Source organism: Elgaria multicarinata, chromosome 18 (genome assembly GCF_023053635.1).
Source record: "Elgaria multicarinata webbii isolate HBS135686 ecotype San Diego chromosome 18, rElgMul1.1.pri, whole genome shotgun sequence".
Lineage (NCBI taxonomy): Eukaryota > Metazoa > Chordata > Lepidosauria > Squamata > Anguidae > Elgaria > Elgaria multicarinata.
In genome coordinates this window covers 4865761-4878500 of record NC_086188.1, presented here as the reverse complement: position 1 = coordinate 4878500, position 12740 = coordinate 4865761, and the positions used below count along the sequence as shown (strand labels likewise).

Here is a 12740-nt window from a genome sequence, read left to right as displayed (position 1 = left end):
TTACTTCCATGGGCTGTCGAAGCAGCTCACAGCATAAATGAGAAGACAATACATGGTAAAATATTCCATTCTAAAGCATGCAAAAATGATAAGCATTTATGGAGGAACCACAAACAGCAAGAAATTCTTTGAGGATCTGATTGCCCTTTGAAGAAACAACATCTTTAAAGTACAAATTTAGGAGGACACAAGTGTAGGAAAGTGAGCCCTACCATTTGCTCAGAACATGAGAATTTCTAGGGTTATTTAGGATACAGCCGAGCACAAAAATGAACCAAAGAGGGCTGCACGTTTTATTATTGAAGATCTCAGAAAACTCAGCCATCCCACAGCTAGAGTACCGACCCAAGAGAGCCCGGTTCAGCTTGTGGGTGAAGTATGATGAAGGCCAGAACAGACCTTAGAGCTGTAAGCAATACTTGCCAATGGTGGTGTTTGTTGCAATCTCCTGCAGCAGGGCTTCGCAGGCAGCTGATTTCTCTGCCAACACGATCCTTTGCTCAGCAAGCTTCAGGTTGAGCTCATCCAGCTGAATTGTGGCTTCTTTGAGTTTGTCCAAACCGCCTTCCAGACGTTTGCACTGAGCTTCGGGAGAGAGGAGGAAGGGCCTTTGCAATGACGGAGGTGGCTGCACACCCTCCCTTCGTGATAGGAAATGGCTGCCTTGGCTGCACATGTAAAACTATCCACATGCTCTTAATGTGCATAACTCAGGGCAGGGGCAGGCAACTTGCGGCCCTTGGCCAAAATTCATGCCATCCTAATTTCAAAAGCCCTCTGGAAGTGATCGGCTCAGACCCCTGGATAGCGGGATCTGCCTCGCGACAGTTTCTGCCCTGAATATTTGAAATAAATAAGTAATAAAATATCTGCTGCACGGGGAGGCAAAGGGAAAAGGAGAAAGGGTGTGTGTGTGCAAGCGGTTCTCCCTCGTATATGTTTTTGTACAATTTCCCCCACTCATACGCACATTTTTGTATACATTTTGTATACTCTTCCCCCTGATATATAAATTTTAATGCATTTCTTATTTGGAGAACAGGACTGCAAAATCCAGAGACATGTGAATAATGAAGGATAATCAGTTTGCATGTTCATTCAGGAGGTGCAAATTTGGTAAGTTTATATCAACATGCAATCTGAACAAAATTCTTAGGAAGTGGATTCTGCAACCGGTCCTACGTTTTGTGGCTTTTTCTGAGTTTCCGTGGAATCACAGCACACGCATAGCCTTGTTACTAACTAAAATGGATTACACCAGTTTTAAAATCTCTTCACTGGCTGCCAATTAGTTTCTGGGCAAAGTATAAAGTGTTGGATATCACCTTTAAAGCCCTACATGGTTTGGGTCCGGGCTACCTGCGGGATCGCCTTCTCCCCTACAATCCGCCCCGCACACACAGGTCCTCTGGGAAGAATTTACTCCAGTCAACAAAAACAAGGCTGACAACTAGTACCCAGAGGAACTTTTCCTCTGCCGCTCCCAGATTATGGAATGACCTGCCAGGAGAGATTCGTCAGCTTAACAGTCTTCCGGATTTTAAGAAAGCTGTAAAGACTGATCTCTTCCGGCAGGCCTTCCCAGTTGAATTTTAAGATGCCTTTTAATGATGTGCTGCTTTTAATGATATATTAGTTTTGAATGTTTTAATTATACGTATTTTATGGCATTTGCATTTGTGTTGTATCCTACCTCGATCTGGAGGGAGAGGCGGGTAACAAATAAATATACTGTATTTCTTCGATTGTAAGACGCCATCGATTGTAAGACACACACTAATTTCAGTATCACCAACAGGAAAAAAAAAACCTAAGACACACCTGCGATTCTAAGACGCACCCCATTTTTAGAGATGTTTATATGGGGAAAAAAGTGCGTCTTAAAATCGAAGAAATAGGGTATTATTATTATTATTATTATTATTATTATTATTATTATTATTATTATTGCAAAACTATCCTTTCTGTCTTAGAACAGTCTGAGGTTTGCAAAACCTATTAAAAACATAGATGTTACCTAAAATGAACAGATTCTTCTCCTCCAGCAGTTTGGAATAGGTGTTAATGAAATCGAGGTAATTCTTTGGGGTGACGTAGTTGCTCCGTCTGAGCTTCTGCAGAAATTTTTTGCTGTAGATTCCGACCGAGTCGTGGACCATGACAATGTGTTCAATTACTCCCTCTGTGTTTTCCGAGGGGATGAGGGGATTATTCCCTGGAAAAGAATGAATGTATATATATTTTTTTTTAAATCAAAGAACTAAAGAGCTCAATGGGATTTCTAGGTCAGTATTCCAACATAGAAATGTAACAGAGAGGGGCATTGGTTTAAATAATCCAGTTTAGTAGCTGTAATGTATCAATTGGCTCCAACAAATTAAAAAAATCTTGTCTTTGTCAATCTAAAGATGCATTGACATTTAAAGGTGACTTCATATATGCCGTATGTCATTTAAAAGGCCTTCCCCAACCTGGTGTTCTCTAGATGTTTTGGACTTCCAGCATTGTTGACCACTGGCTAATGCTAGCTGGGATTGATGGAAGTTGACATCCAAACCGTCGGGAGGCACCAGATTGGGGGAGGTTGCTGTAGGCAAATTTCCCCTGAAAGCTGCAGGCGCCTCCGCTAAATTCACATTTGTGCACTCCATAGACTCCCGTTAAAACTCCTGCTTAAAGAATGTTACATACCCAAAAAGAACTTAGCTACTGCATGCAGAGCCTGTGGTGGCCAAGGCAGAAACCAATCAATTCCAGTGTTGTTGACAAGACCTTCAAAGGGAAATTAGAAGGCAAATAATGAGAAGGGAACAACGAGAACATAAAAGTAATTGTAGCTGAGAAATGATATGGAGCAGTTAATGCATCTTTCCTTTCTCCCTGCCTTCCCCCAGCTCTTCCTCTTCCTTCTGCTGTCACAGGGGTTCTGTCCTTTTGCTGTTCAACACCAGAGTAGCCTGAATATCACCCCATGTATTCACGAGTCCGTGGCAAGCACAATGCAGCCTACAGACAGAATTACACACATTTGGGACTCATTTGTTTAGAGAAAAGGCAAGTAAGGGGGGACATGATAGAGGTCTATGAAATTATGCATGGTGTGGAGAAAGTGGCTAGAGAGAAGATTTTCTCATAATACTAGAACCCAGGATCATCCAATATAGCTAAATGGTGAGAGATATTCTGCACCCCAGGGACAGGGCAGGGTTACCTGCCAACATACGGAATGGACTATTTGGTACCTGGAAAATTCCGACAGCGTGTCCTCAGCGTCTCGCCAACGGGGGACATCCCAAGGACAATGTGGAGGTTGTTGGCGCTCTTGTTTACAAAGTACTGCCAGACGCTTTCTTTGGCTGGCCCTGCTCCAGCTTTCATTGCTTCGCTTGTAATCTGGCTTAAAATATTGTCTCTCTCGTCATCTGGGAACAGGGCTGGAACTATTCCTATTAAATCAAGTCAGAGGAGTTATAAGAAGGGAGATCTGCTTATTGGTGAACACCCTTCCTTTCTCCTCTTATGCTGGGCAGTATCTTGATCTCCCAGAGCAGGAATATATTAACCACTTATAGAATTCCCTAGTCTGCAGGAAGGGAGAAGCAGCCTGAGGCTACAACCACACTATATACCGGCAAACATGCCTTTCTTGACACGAAGGCAGAGGAGAATTGTTAATGCTTCATCCTTCCCATGGTCACCGATTCTCTCCTGCTTCCCAGGCCAGGTTCCCCGGGCCAGGTTTTTCCCCCCTGGAGCAGAACCACTTCCCTTACTCGGCTTCGTCCTTTTTCTTCTGCTGCCCCTTACGCCTGGAACACTCTTCCAGAACACTTGAGAACTACAAACTCAATCACTGCTTTTAAAACTCAGCTAAAAACTTTTCTTTTCCCTATAGCCTTCAAATATTGAGTTTGTTCTGACTCTATACTGTTTAGCTTCACCCTACCCGGTGCCTGTTTACACTTCCCTGTGCCTGTTCACATTCTCCTTCCCTCTTTATTGTTTACTACAACTTATTAGATTGTAAGCCTACGCGGCAGGGTCTTGCTATTTACTGTGTTATCTGTACAGCACCATGTACATTGATGGTGCTATATAAATAAATAATAATAATAATAATAATTCTGTTCTCAGAGCCTGGTTCTTAGGAAAGCTGGTGCGGGGGACGTGGAGGTGGGGAGAGGTTTCCAGGGGAGAATGGGAAAGTTTTAGCACGCAGCACCCTGATAGTGGCTGAATCCAGTGTCTACAGGCTGTGTGACACCTCCCAAGCACATCTGCAATGCCTTGGGTTGCTGCTGCTGCTGCTGCCTGACTGGAGTGACCCCAGCGGCTTGGGCGGTAGGACTGAAAAGATTTTAAAGAGTGGTGAATTGGGGCAGAGCACACTTCTCAACTTACCTGAGGTTAGCATGTTGTTGATGAGCTCCAAGAACCCTTCTTCTGACACATGAGCATCAGTAAACAGGAATATCATGGACTTATTCTCAAGACCGAGTTTTGTATACAAAACCTTGAGGTCTTCCCGGAAATTGTTTTCTCCATATCCTCGGCTCAGAACGATTTCAAAGACCTAAAGGGAAGGCATAAATTGATTTGATTGTATTATTTCAATCTGGAGCGCTAATTTGTAGAACGGGGCTAGGGCATTCAGCTGAATTGGAATACCCTCCCTTCCGGGTGTGAGACCCAGTCTCTTCCAGGAGTGATGTAAGGCAATTTTGTCCAGGCAAATTACTGACTGATTGCTTGCCTTCCTTTTTTATGGGATTTTTTAAAATTAATGTTATTATATACTTTAATGTATATAATGTGAGAAGAGGAAAGGAAGATATAAACATCGCCTGACCTACATAGGGACAAGGAGGGTGTCATCTTTCTTCGCAGGAAGGTTGATAAGCATGAGAGCTGTGGAGATTCAGAGGCCGCCCTAGGGATGCCAGACCAAGATGGCGGCAAAAGATGTCCTGGTTCAGGAGTCTAAGGAACGGTGGGTGCGAGGCCAAAAACTCTACTACGCCTTTCCACCCAATTCCAAGGAAGCGGTTTCTGTGCTAAACCGGTGTTTGTTGGCAGTAATGGATTGGATGAGGGCGAACAAATTGACGCTTAATCCAGCTAAGACAGAGGTGCTCCTGGTCAGTCGAAAGGCAGGTCAGGGAATAGGGATTCAGCTTGTGTTGGATGGGGTTACACTCCTTCTGAAGACGCAGGTCCGCAGCTTGGGTGTACTTCTGGATTCAGCCCTGAGCCTGGATGCCCAGGTTTCGGCGGTGGCCAGGAGTGCATTTGCACAGTTAAAGCTAGTGCGCCAGCTGCGCCCGTTCCTAGAGATGTCAGACCTGGCCACGGTGAAACATGCCTTAGTTACATCCCGATTGGATTACTGTAATGCACTCTACGTGGGGCTGCCTTTGAAGAGTGTTCGGAAACTCCAGCTGGTTCAAAGAGCTGCAGCCAGACTGTTGACCAGGGCTGGTTATAGGGAGAAGACAACTCCTCTGTTAAAACAGCTCCACTGGCTTCCAGTCTGTTTCCAGGCACAATTCAAAGTGCTGGTTATGACCTATAAAGCCCTATATGGCTCGGGTCCAGGTTATTTGAAAGAACGTATTCTCTCTTATGAGCCTGCCCGTGCTTTGAGATCTTCCGGAGAAGCCCTTCTTTCAGTCCCACCATCTTCTCAGGTGCGCTTGGTGGGAACATGGGAGAGGGCCTTCTCAGTGGCTGCTCCGGAGCTCTGGAACTCTCTTCCCGGGGAAGCTAGGCTGGCTCCCTCCTTGATGGGCTTTCAGAAGCAGGCTAAAACTTTTTTGTTCCAGCAGGCCTTTGGAGAATAATCTGGCCCTCCAGCTATGTTAATGTCTTATATTTTTGTTGTGTATTTTAAACGTTTATGGTTTTGCTTCCCCCCACCCCAATGTATTTTTTAAACTTTGTAAGGCCGCCTTGAGGCCCAGCATTGGGCAAAAGGCGGGATACAAATAAATATAATAATAATAACAACAACAACAACAACAACAACAACAACATTATTATTATTATTATTATTATTATTTATATAGCACCATCAATGTACATGGTGCTGTACATTGCCACAACAACAGTGGCAACAAGAGCGAGGGCCTTCTCTGTGGTGGCCCCCCAACTGTGGAACAATCTCCCTGACAAGGCCCGCCTGGCACCGACATTGTCATCTTTTCGGCGCCAGGTCAAGACTTTTCTGTTCTCCCAGGCATTTAGCAATATGTAATGAGACTGGGTCTGGGTTTTTTTGGCTTATCGTTTGTAAAGTTGTTAGAGCAGTTTTAAATGAATGTGCATTTTGCATGTTTTTGTGGTTTTTAATTTTTGTGTATTGTTTTAAAGTGTTTTTATCTTATGTGAACCGCCCAGAGAGCTTCAGCTATGGGGCAGTATACAAATGCAATAAAATAAAATAAATAAATATACTCAGGCCTTTGAGAACAGAGCAAGGTGATACCCTGAATGAATAAGGTAAACTAAGAACTTGCTGACCTCGCATCCGGCCGTATAAGCAGCTAATCTTGCCAGAGACTGCTTCCCAGAGCCTCCCACTCCTACGAGCAAAGCATGGCCACGGTCCATCCTTATGATACGATGAACGCGGGTCAAATGCTCCAGGGCGTCATCAAACAGAACCAGGTTCATTTTGGTGTTTATTTCATTGTACTCTTCAAGGATCTCCTGGAAGGGAAAAAGCGAAGGAGAGTTGGCTTGCAGAAGTGATTCCTCACCTAAGGAACAGCATGTTAAAAGCCTGCCGGAGAAGGTGAAGGATTCTGCACAGTGTGGGTTCTGCACAGAGATCACGAAGAAGAATGTATGCCAGGCAGGTAAAATACCAGGGGGGGGGGAATGTGATTTGGGGGATTGTGCTAAATGGAATTATAGCAGTAAATAACAAAGTTGGAATAATATTGCACCCACATAACTAAATATAGGAGAAAATCCCTAATTTGTTTTATGCTCTCCTTTTTCTAGTACAACCTTCAAATCTTCTATGATGAAAACAAATATTTCGCCTCCCCCCGATTTAGTTTTTATACCTGAAAGAGAGCTTTGGCTGCATCATAGTCCTGGATGTCTTCATAAATACGAGGCTCACTTTCATTCAGAGCCATTCTAAAGTCTCCAAAAAGAATTGGGTCTCTCATAGCGTGCTCTGAATCATCTTTGAAGCTATCTTCAATCAAGGCCTGTATATGGCCTTGGACCTTGCAACATATAAAAAGGAAGACACACAAGTTATATTCCTTATTTAGGGCCCAAAGCTGTCACACTAATTAATCCATCAAATGAACAATGATGTTCTGTATGAAAAGTGTGTGCTCCGTCTCAGAGCAATGGCCCTTCCAAATCAGGCTTCGTTCTAAATCTCACGGTAATAATGGTGCCAGGAGTTGTAGATGCTTCACAGCAAACAACATCCCACAGTGTGTGTGTGTGTGTGTGTGTGTGTGTGTGTGTGTGTGAAGAAGGTTCTACAAGTAGCATGTGTTCTGCAAATTTAACAAGTATACTCAGAGGCTTGATTTACACCAGTGGTTCCCAAAGTGGGCGATACGGCCCCCTTGGGGGTGGGTAAGATTGCATAGAGGGGTGTTAAGAGGCAAGGGGGCAGCAGGGGGCGCTAAGAGGCAAAGGGGTGACAGGGGGGCGCTCGAGGTAGTCTTTTCCGAGAAGCGCCTCTCCAGAAGGTCTTAAAACCCAGGGACATTTTTATGGGAGAAGGTAGTTTGGTCCCAAGCCATATAGGGGAAGAATCCAAACATGTATTAATACCGTTTAAGAAGAGTCCTTTTAACGTTGAATTGAAATGTTTCAAAAGCACCAAAACGCTAATGAAGAGACATACCCTGCTTGGTGTGCCCCGCCACGCCGGCTGCAAAACAGAGGTGTTCGCTCTCTTTTCCCTCCCTCCCTTGGCAAGCCTGTGGCAGGTGCTTCAGATTTTGAACAAATATTCAATTAATTGTTACTGTTTTGAATTTTATTGTTATTATCTTCCTTAGTGAACCGCCCAGAGAGCTTCAGCTATTGGGCGGTATAAAAATGTAATAAATAAATAAATAAATAAATAAATAGTGGGTCGTTGAAAACCGCTATTCTGAATAATGATTTTTATAGTATAGGGTAGGGGGCACTGGGCATGTTTTTGTGGAACCAAGGGGGCGGTGACCTGAAAAAGTTTGGGAACCACTGATTTACACCGCTCTGGCTGGAGTGATTGCATTTACCTTTGCAGATAATGGCTCTGGCTGGAGTGATTGCATTTACCTTTGCAAAATATGTAATCTCTCCACAGTCAGGGTAGGAAATGTGAGGGAAGCACTAGCAATGTGGCTATGCTGGAAGTCTGGGGTTAGAATAGGGATTGAGAGGCCCTGTGTCTAGATGAGACGTGGATTTAGAAATTGCTACCATGGCTCTCAGTCCAAAAGCTTAGCCAATCTGAAACTTCCTATATCAGCAAAAGTGTTGAGCATCCCACCATTCACTAGGCTCTTGCCTGATCATCTGGCAGTGTCCTCTCGTGTGTTAGCAGCTCAAATTCTGCAATCCAAAATCATTTGTTGGAACAATTCTCTATGACTGCACAATTGCAGAATGCATGAGAAGGAAGGAAAGGAAAGGAACCTCTCATGCAAGCACTGAGTCACTACTGACTTTTGGAGGGACGCCAGCTTTCGTTGACATTTTCTTGGCAGGCCTTATAGCGGGGTGGTTTGCCGTTGCCTTCCCCAGCCATTATTACCTTTACCCCCAGCTATCTGGGTACTCATTTTACCGACCTCGGGAGGATGGAAGGCTGAGTCGACCCGAGCCGGCTGCCTGAAACCACCTTCTGCTGGGATCGAACTCAGGCTGTGGGGAGAGTTTCAGCTGCAGAAACTGCTGCTTTACCTCTCTGCGCCACATAAGGCATGCATGGGAAGTAATTAAAAAAAGAAAATCAAAGAAAGAAGGCATGAGGGGTCTACAATTTTGTTTCAAAAGAGTGAAACTGCTAGAAACATCGTCATCTTGAAGCAGTTCAAGATGAATAATAAGTTATCAACAAGAAAAGGTGAGAACCAACCAGCGCTTTGTCTATTTCATTAATCAGTCTGTCATGGAAAACTCGCAGGCACTCATTCCTCCATACTCTCACCATCTGGGTGACTGTTTGGAACCTACGTTAAAACAGAAATGGAATCAAATCAGCAAGCACAACGAACGAGATTTAGTGGGCTTTTATTCCCAGCAAACTGGGAATAACGTTTTCTGAGTTGACATGCTTGGATCAGATGAACAATTGGAGTATAGAAACAGCAAGGAACCAGGTGCCAGTACACTCACCGTTCTGGGGTTGTTTGAACGAGTCCATTGTAAACCCTAGACAGATCCCTCAGGTTAAAAATGTAATGGAATTTTGAAGGAGTCGGAGGTAAGTCACGGACTATCATCTGATAAAGTTCCAATGTAGCTGTGGTCATCTTGTCCGCAACCGCAGCTATAGATTCATTAAAACTCTGCAAAGACAAACGGAGCAGGAAAGGGACACAATTGTGGGAAATGCTTAAAGCTTTTTTTTAAAAAAAAATTCTTGCAACTTTTCCCACTACAAATCAACCATTACGAAGTGTGCATTTATTTTAGGCTGGGAGCACCTTTCCTTTATCTCACATAGAAAGGAAGGTGACCTTCCTTTGCTCAGGACATGGGACCCTGGTGAGAGAATGGTCCCTTGCTGCTGCTTGAGGATGGGCTGTTTGAAGGCCCTTGTGGTTGTTTTTCCCTTTCCCTGTTTGCTGTAGAGGAGGAGGTATCTTGCTGTTAGATCTCTTCACTTATTTAGTGAATTGTTTAACGTGACTACGATGTAGATATTATCCATACTGGATATTGTTCATTACCTGTTGTTATGTCTTGTGTTTATGGAAATTTTTGGTAGGCTTTAGAACAGCCTTCCTCAACCTGGGGCGCTCCAGATGTGTTGGACTGCATCTCCCAGAATGCCCCAGCCAGCTGGCTGGGGCATTCTGGGAGTTGTAGTCCAACACATCTGGAGCGCCCCAGGTTGAGGAAGGCTGCTTTACAAGACCTGCAATTGAGTTAACATTATATTACAATGGCCCCATTCAGAAGACACCTTAAACCATGGCTTTAACCATGGTGGTTAAGCCAGAAAGCCAGGCTGTGTTCAGAAGACACCTTAAACCACAGCTTTAACCATACTGAATAAAGCAAAAAACCTTATTCACCATGGTTAAAGCCATGGTTTAAGGTGTCTTCTGAACTCAGCCTGGCTTGCTGGCTTTGTTTGTTTTTGTGAACTGCTATGAGCACAAGGTATTGTGGGAAATGTGGTATAAAAATATTATTATTATTATTAATAATAATATTTCTTTTTATAGCGCCATCAATTTTCATGGTGCTGTACAGAATAAAATAAAACAAAATACAAAACACCCTGCCATATGGCTTACATTCTAAAATCACAGTAACAAATAAACAGGGAGGGGAAAGGCCAACCAGCATGGGGAACAATAAAATAAATAATGAAAACTAATAAAAATAAATGGATTATGACTACTGCTACTATATGCTCATTGGTGATTGAAATATGCTTGTTGATGACCTCTGTATGTGATTGACAGGTGTTGTTTTTTTTAAACATTTTCAAACATTAGACATTTTCAAATCTTCTAGGGAAGTGTTTCCAAAAAATAATAATTAGCTAGTAGTGTCAAGGTTGGTAATGGATAGCACAATGGCATTCCAATCAATATTTCTTTAAGGACCATTAGTTCAAAAGATCCTCATAAGACCATGGCTGGCATCAAGTTTTTAACAGAAGCCCAGATGATGCATTGAGAGGTGGGGAGAGTTGACTTTGATACTATCAACAGGGTCTTTGGCAGAACCTGTCTCTTATACTGCAGCTGAACCACAGGTAAAATGAGAGTGTACAGCTGAGGTATATTAGGTCGCAGGGCTTTGGATCCAAGGGCTATGCTAGAGCCCAGAAGAGAGGCCCCTGAGGTCAGATGGAGCTCCCAGGCCACAATAGCTACCTGTTCATTAGTGAATTTTCCTATGACACCCCAGAACCAGAAGCACCAAACAGAATTCAGAAGGAGCTATACCCCCTCAATTAATTAATTCTTCATTACTTGGAAGGCTGGAGTGAAAACGTGGGGAAAGGAGCTGATATTATGGCACAGAAGAAAATATAGCAATATTTTCCACGGTTATACCAAGAGACCAAACAGCAGTTGGACGGTTAAGGTCTTTTGAAAATGGTCAGTTACTTTTCGGCGGTTGACCTCAGCAACAAGTCAAACAGATGCCTAACGGGATTTAGCTGACTTGCCTTTGTAAATGCAGAATAACAAACGATCCACTCATCAAATTAAGAGAAGACAGATCCCCATTAATCACAAATGTCAATGCGTAAAGGTAGGTTTAAGGGCAGGTTTTTTACCAAGCGTTTACATTTTGGCCAGGTCTATATACAATACTTTCATCAATCTCTCTCTCTATAAATAATTCAGATTACCAAAGTGTGGCCTTTTAAAATGGAGGCATAAATCAAGTGCAGGGAGACTTCTGAAGGGAAAGGAACGTTGAAAACGCTGAACAGCGAAACGAACCGAGGGTCAACTTCATTGCGGCCTCCCCCGGCTTTGCCCATGGCCGCGACAAAGCCGAGGTCACGAAGGTACTTGCAGGTCATCTCCTTGCCCCGGTCATACAAGGCACCTTTCTCTAAGAGTAACTTCAGCAAGGCGATGGGCTGTTGGGTCCCGTATTCATCAACCTTTGGACAACAAGGGAGACGAAATGCTTAGAGAGGGGATAGAGCAGCAGCCCACAAGCAACCAGAGCCCATAGATTTCTTTATGATCTGTTATCGACAATATTTATAAAACCTCCATCCAATACAGGTTCTCAATATATATTCATTAAAATATATTTTTAAAAAACCAATAAAAGTAATGTTAAGAAGTGTAAATTTAATACAATTAGTATTAATAATAACTTTGGTAAAAACACAGAAGCCCTCACAAGGTGGCTTACAACAATAAAATACATAGACAAATATTAAAATCAATATAAAAAAACTTAAACACAATACAATAGCAATTAAAAACAATAAAACCAGCTACAAGAAGGACAATAGTATTACTATCACAGTAAAATTATACGTTTTCAAGCCCTTCTTAAAAGCCTGCAATGACAGAACACGGCAGGCCTCCGACGGGAGCCTGTTCCAAACTTTTTGAATTCTTACCCTGGGCATGTTCATATCATCCATGAAGACAAGGAGACGTTTTCCCATTGGGGGCCCGTAGGTCTCCTTGGTCCGCTTCTCCACGTTGGCTTCTAAGTTCCTCTGAATATCCATTGAAGTCGTGCGAGAGGAGAAGTTAATGATTAGCAGCACCTGAAAAAGCAAGATGGAAAATGGGCCAGTTTTGAATGGAAGGCTCATATCCACGACTTCCTTCCTATACAACAGTGTGGAAACTGGCGGATGTAAAAAGCTGAGAAGGGGTTACATACATGAGGGTTGTGACAAGTTAAAACCTTTTCAGAACAGAGTATTTTTCATCCGAGAGAACAGCTTAACATTTCAGCTACTAAAACAATCCCAATAATATTTCTCCACTTATTATAGAGTTATGAAGCACTTTGGTGTTCTTGATCGAGGGCAGCAAAAATTGTTAGTG

The 12740-nt window shown here is 43.2% G+C and overlaps 1 protein-coding gene across 1 annotated transcript in view; it reads right to left on the bottom strand.

Moving 5' to 3' along the window:
• Positions 1-12740, bottom strand: part of DNAH10 (dynein axonemal heavy chain 10) — an 80224-nt gene that overhangs the window by 23912 nt on the left and 43572 nt on the right. Inside the window, exons 46-56 of the mRNA XM_063144324.1 lie at positions 12302-12454; positions 11567-11827; positions 9364-9536; positions 9104-9197; positions 7071-7238; positions 6520-6708; positions 4402-4573; positions 3243-3446; positions 2692-2772; positions 2018-2215; positions 424-585 (exon numbers count right to left, since the gene is read on the bottom strand). Of these exons, the coding sequence (XP_063000394.1) occupies positions 424-585; positions 2018-2215; positions 2692-2772; positions 3243-3446; positions 4402-4573; positions 6520-6708; positions 7071-7238; positions 9104-9197; positions 9364-9536; positions 11567-11827; positions 12302-12454 (1855 nt within the window). The remainder of the gene's footprint in view (positions 1-423; positions 586-2017; positions 2216-2691; positions 2773-3242; positions 3447-4401; positions 4574-6519; positions 6709-7070; positions 7239-9103; positions 9198-9363; positions 9537-11566; positions 11828-12301; positions 12455-12740) is intronic.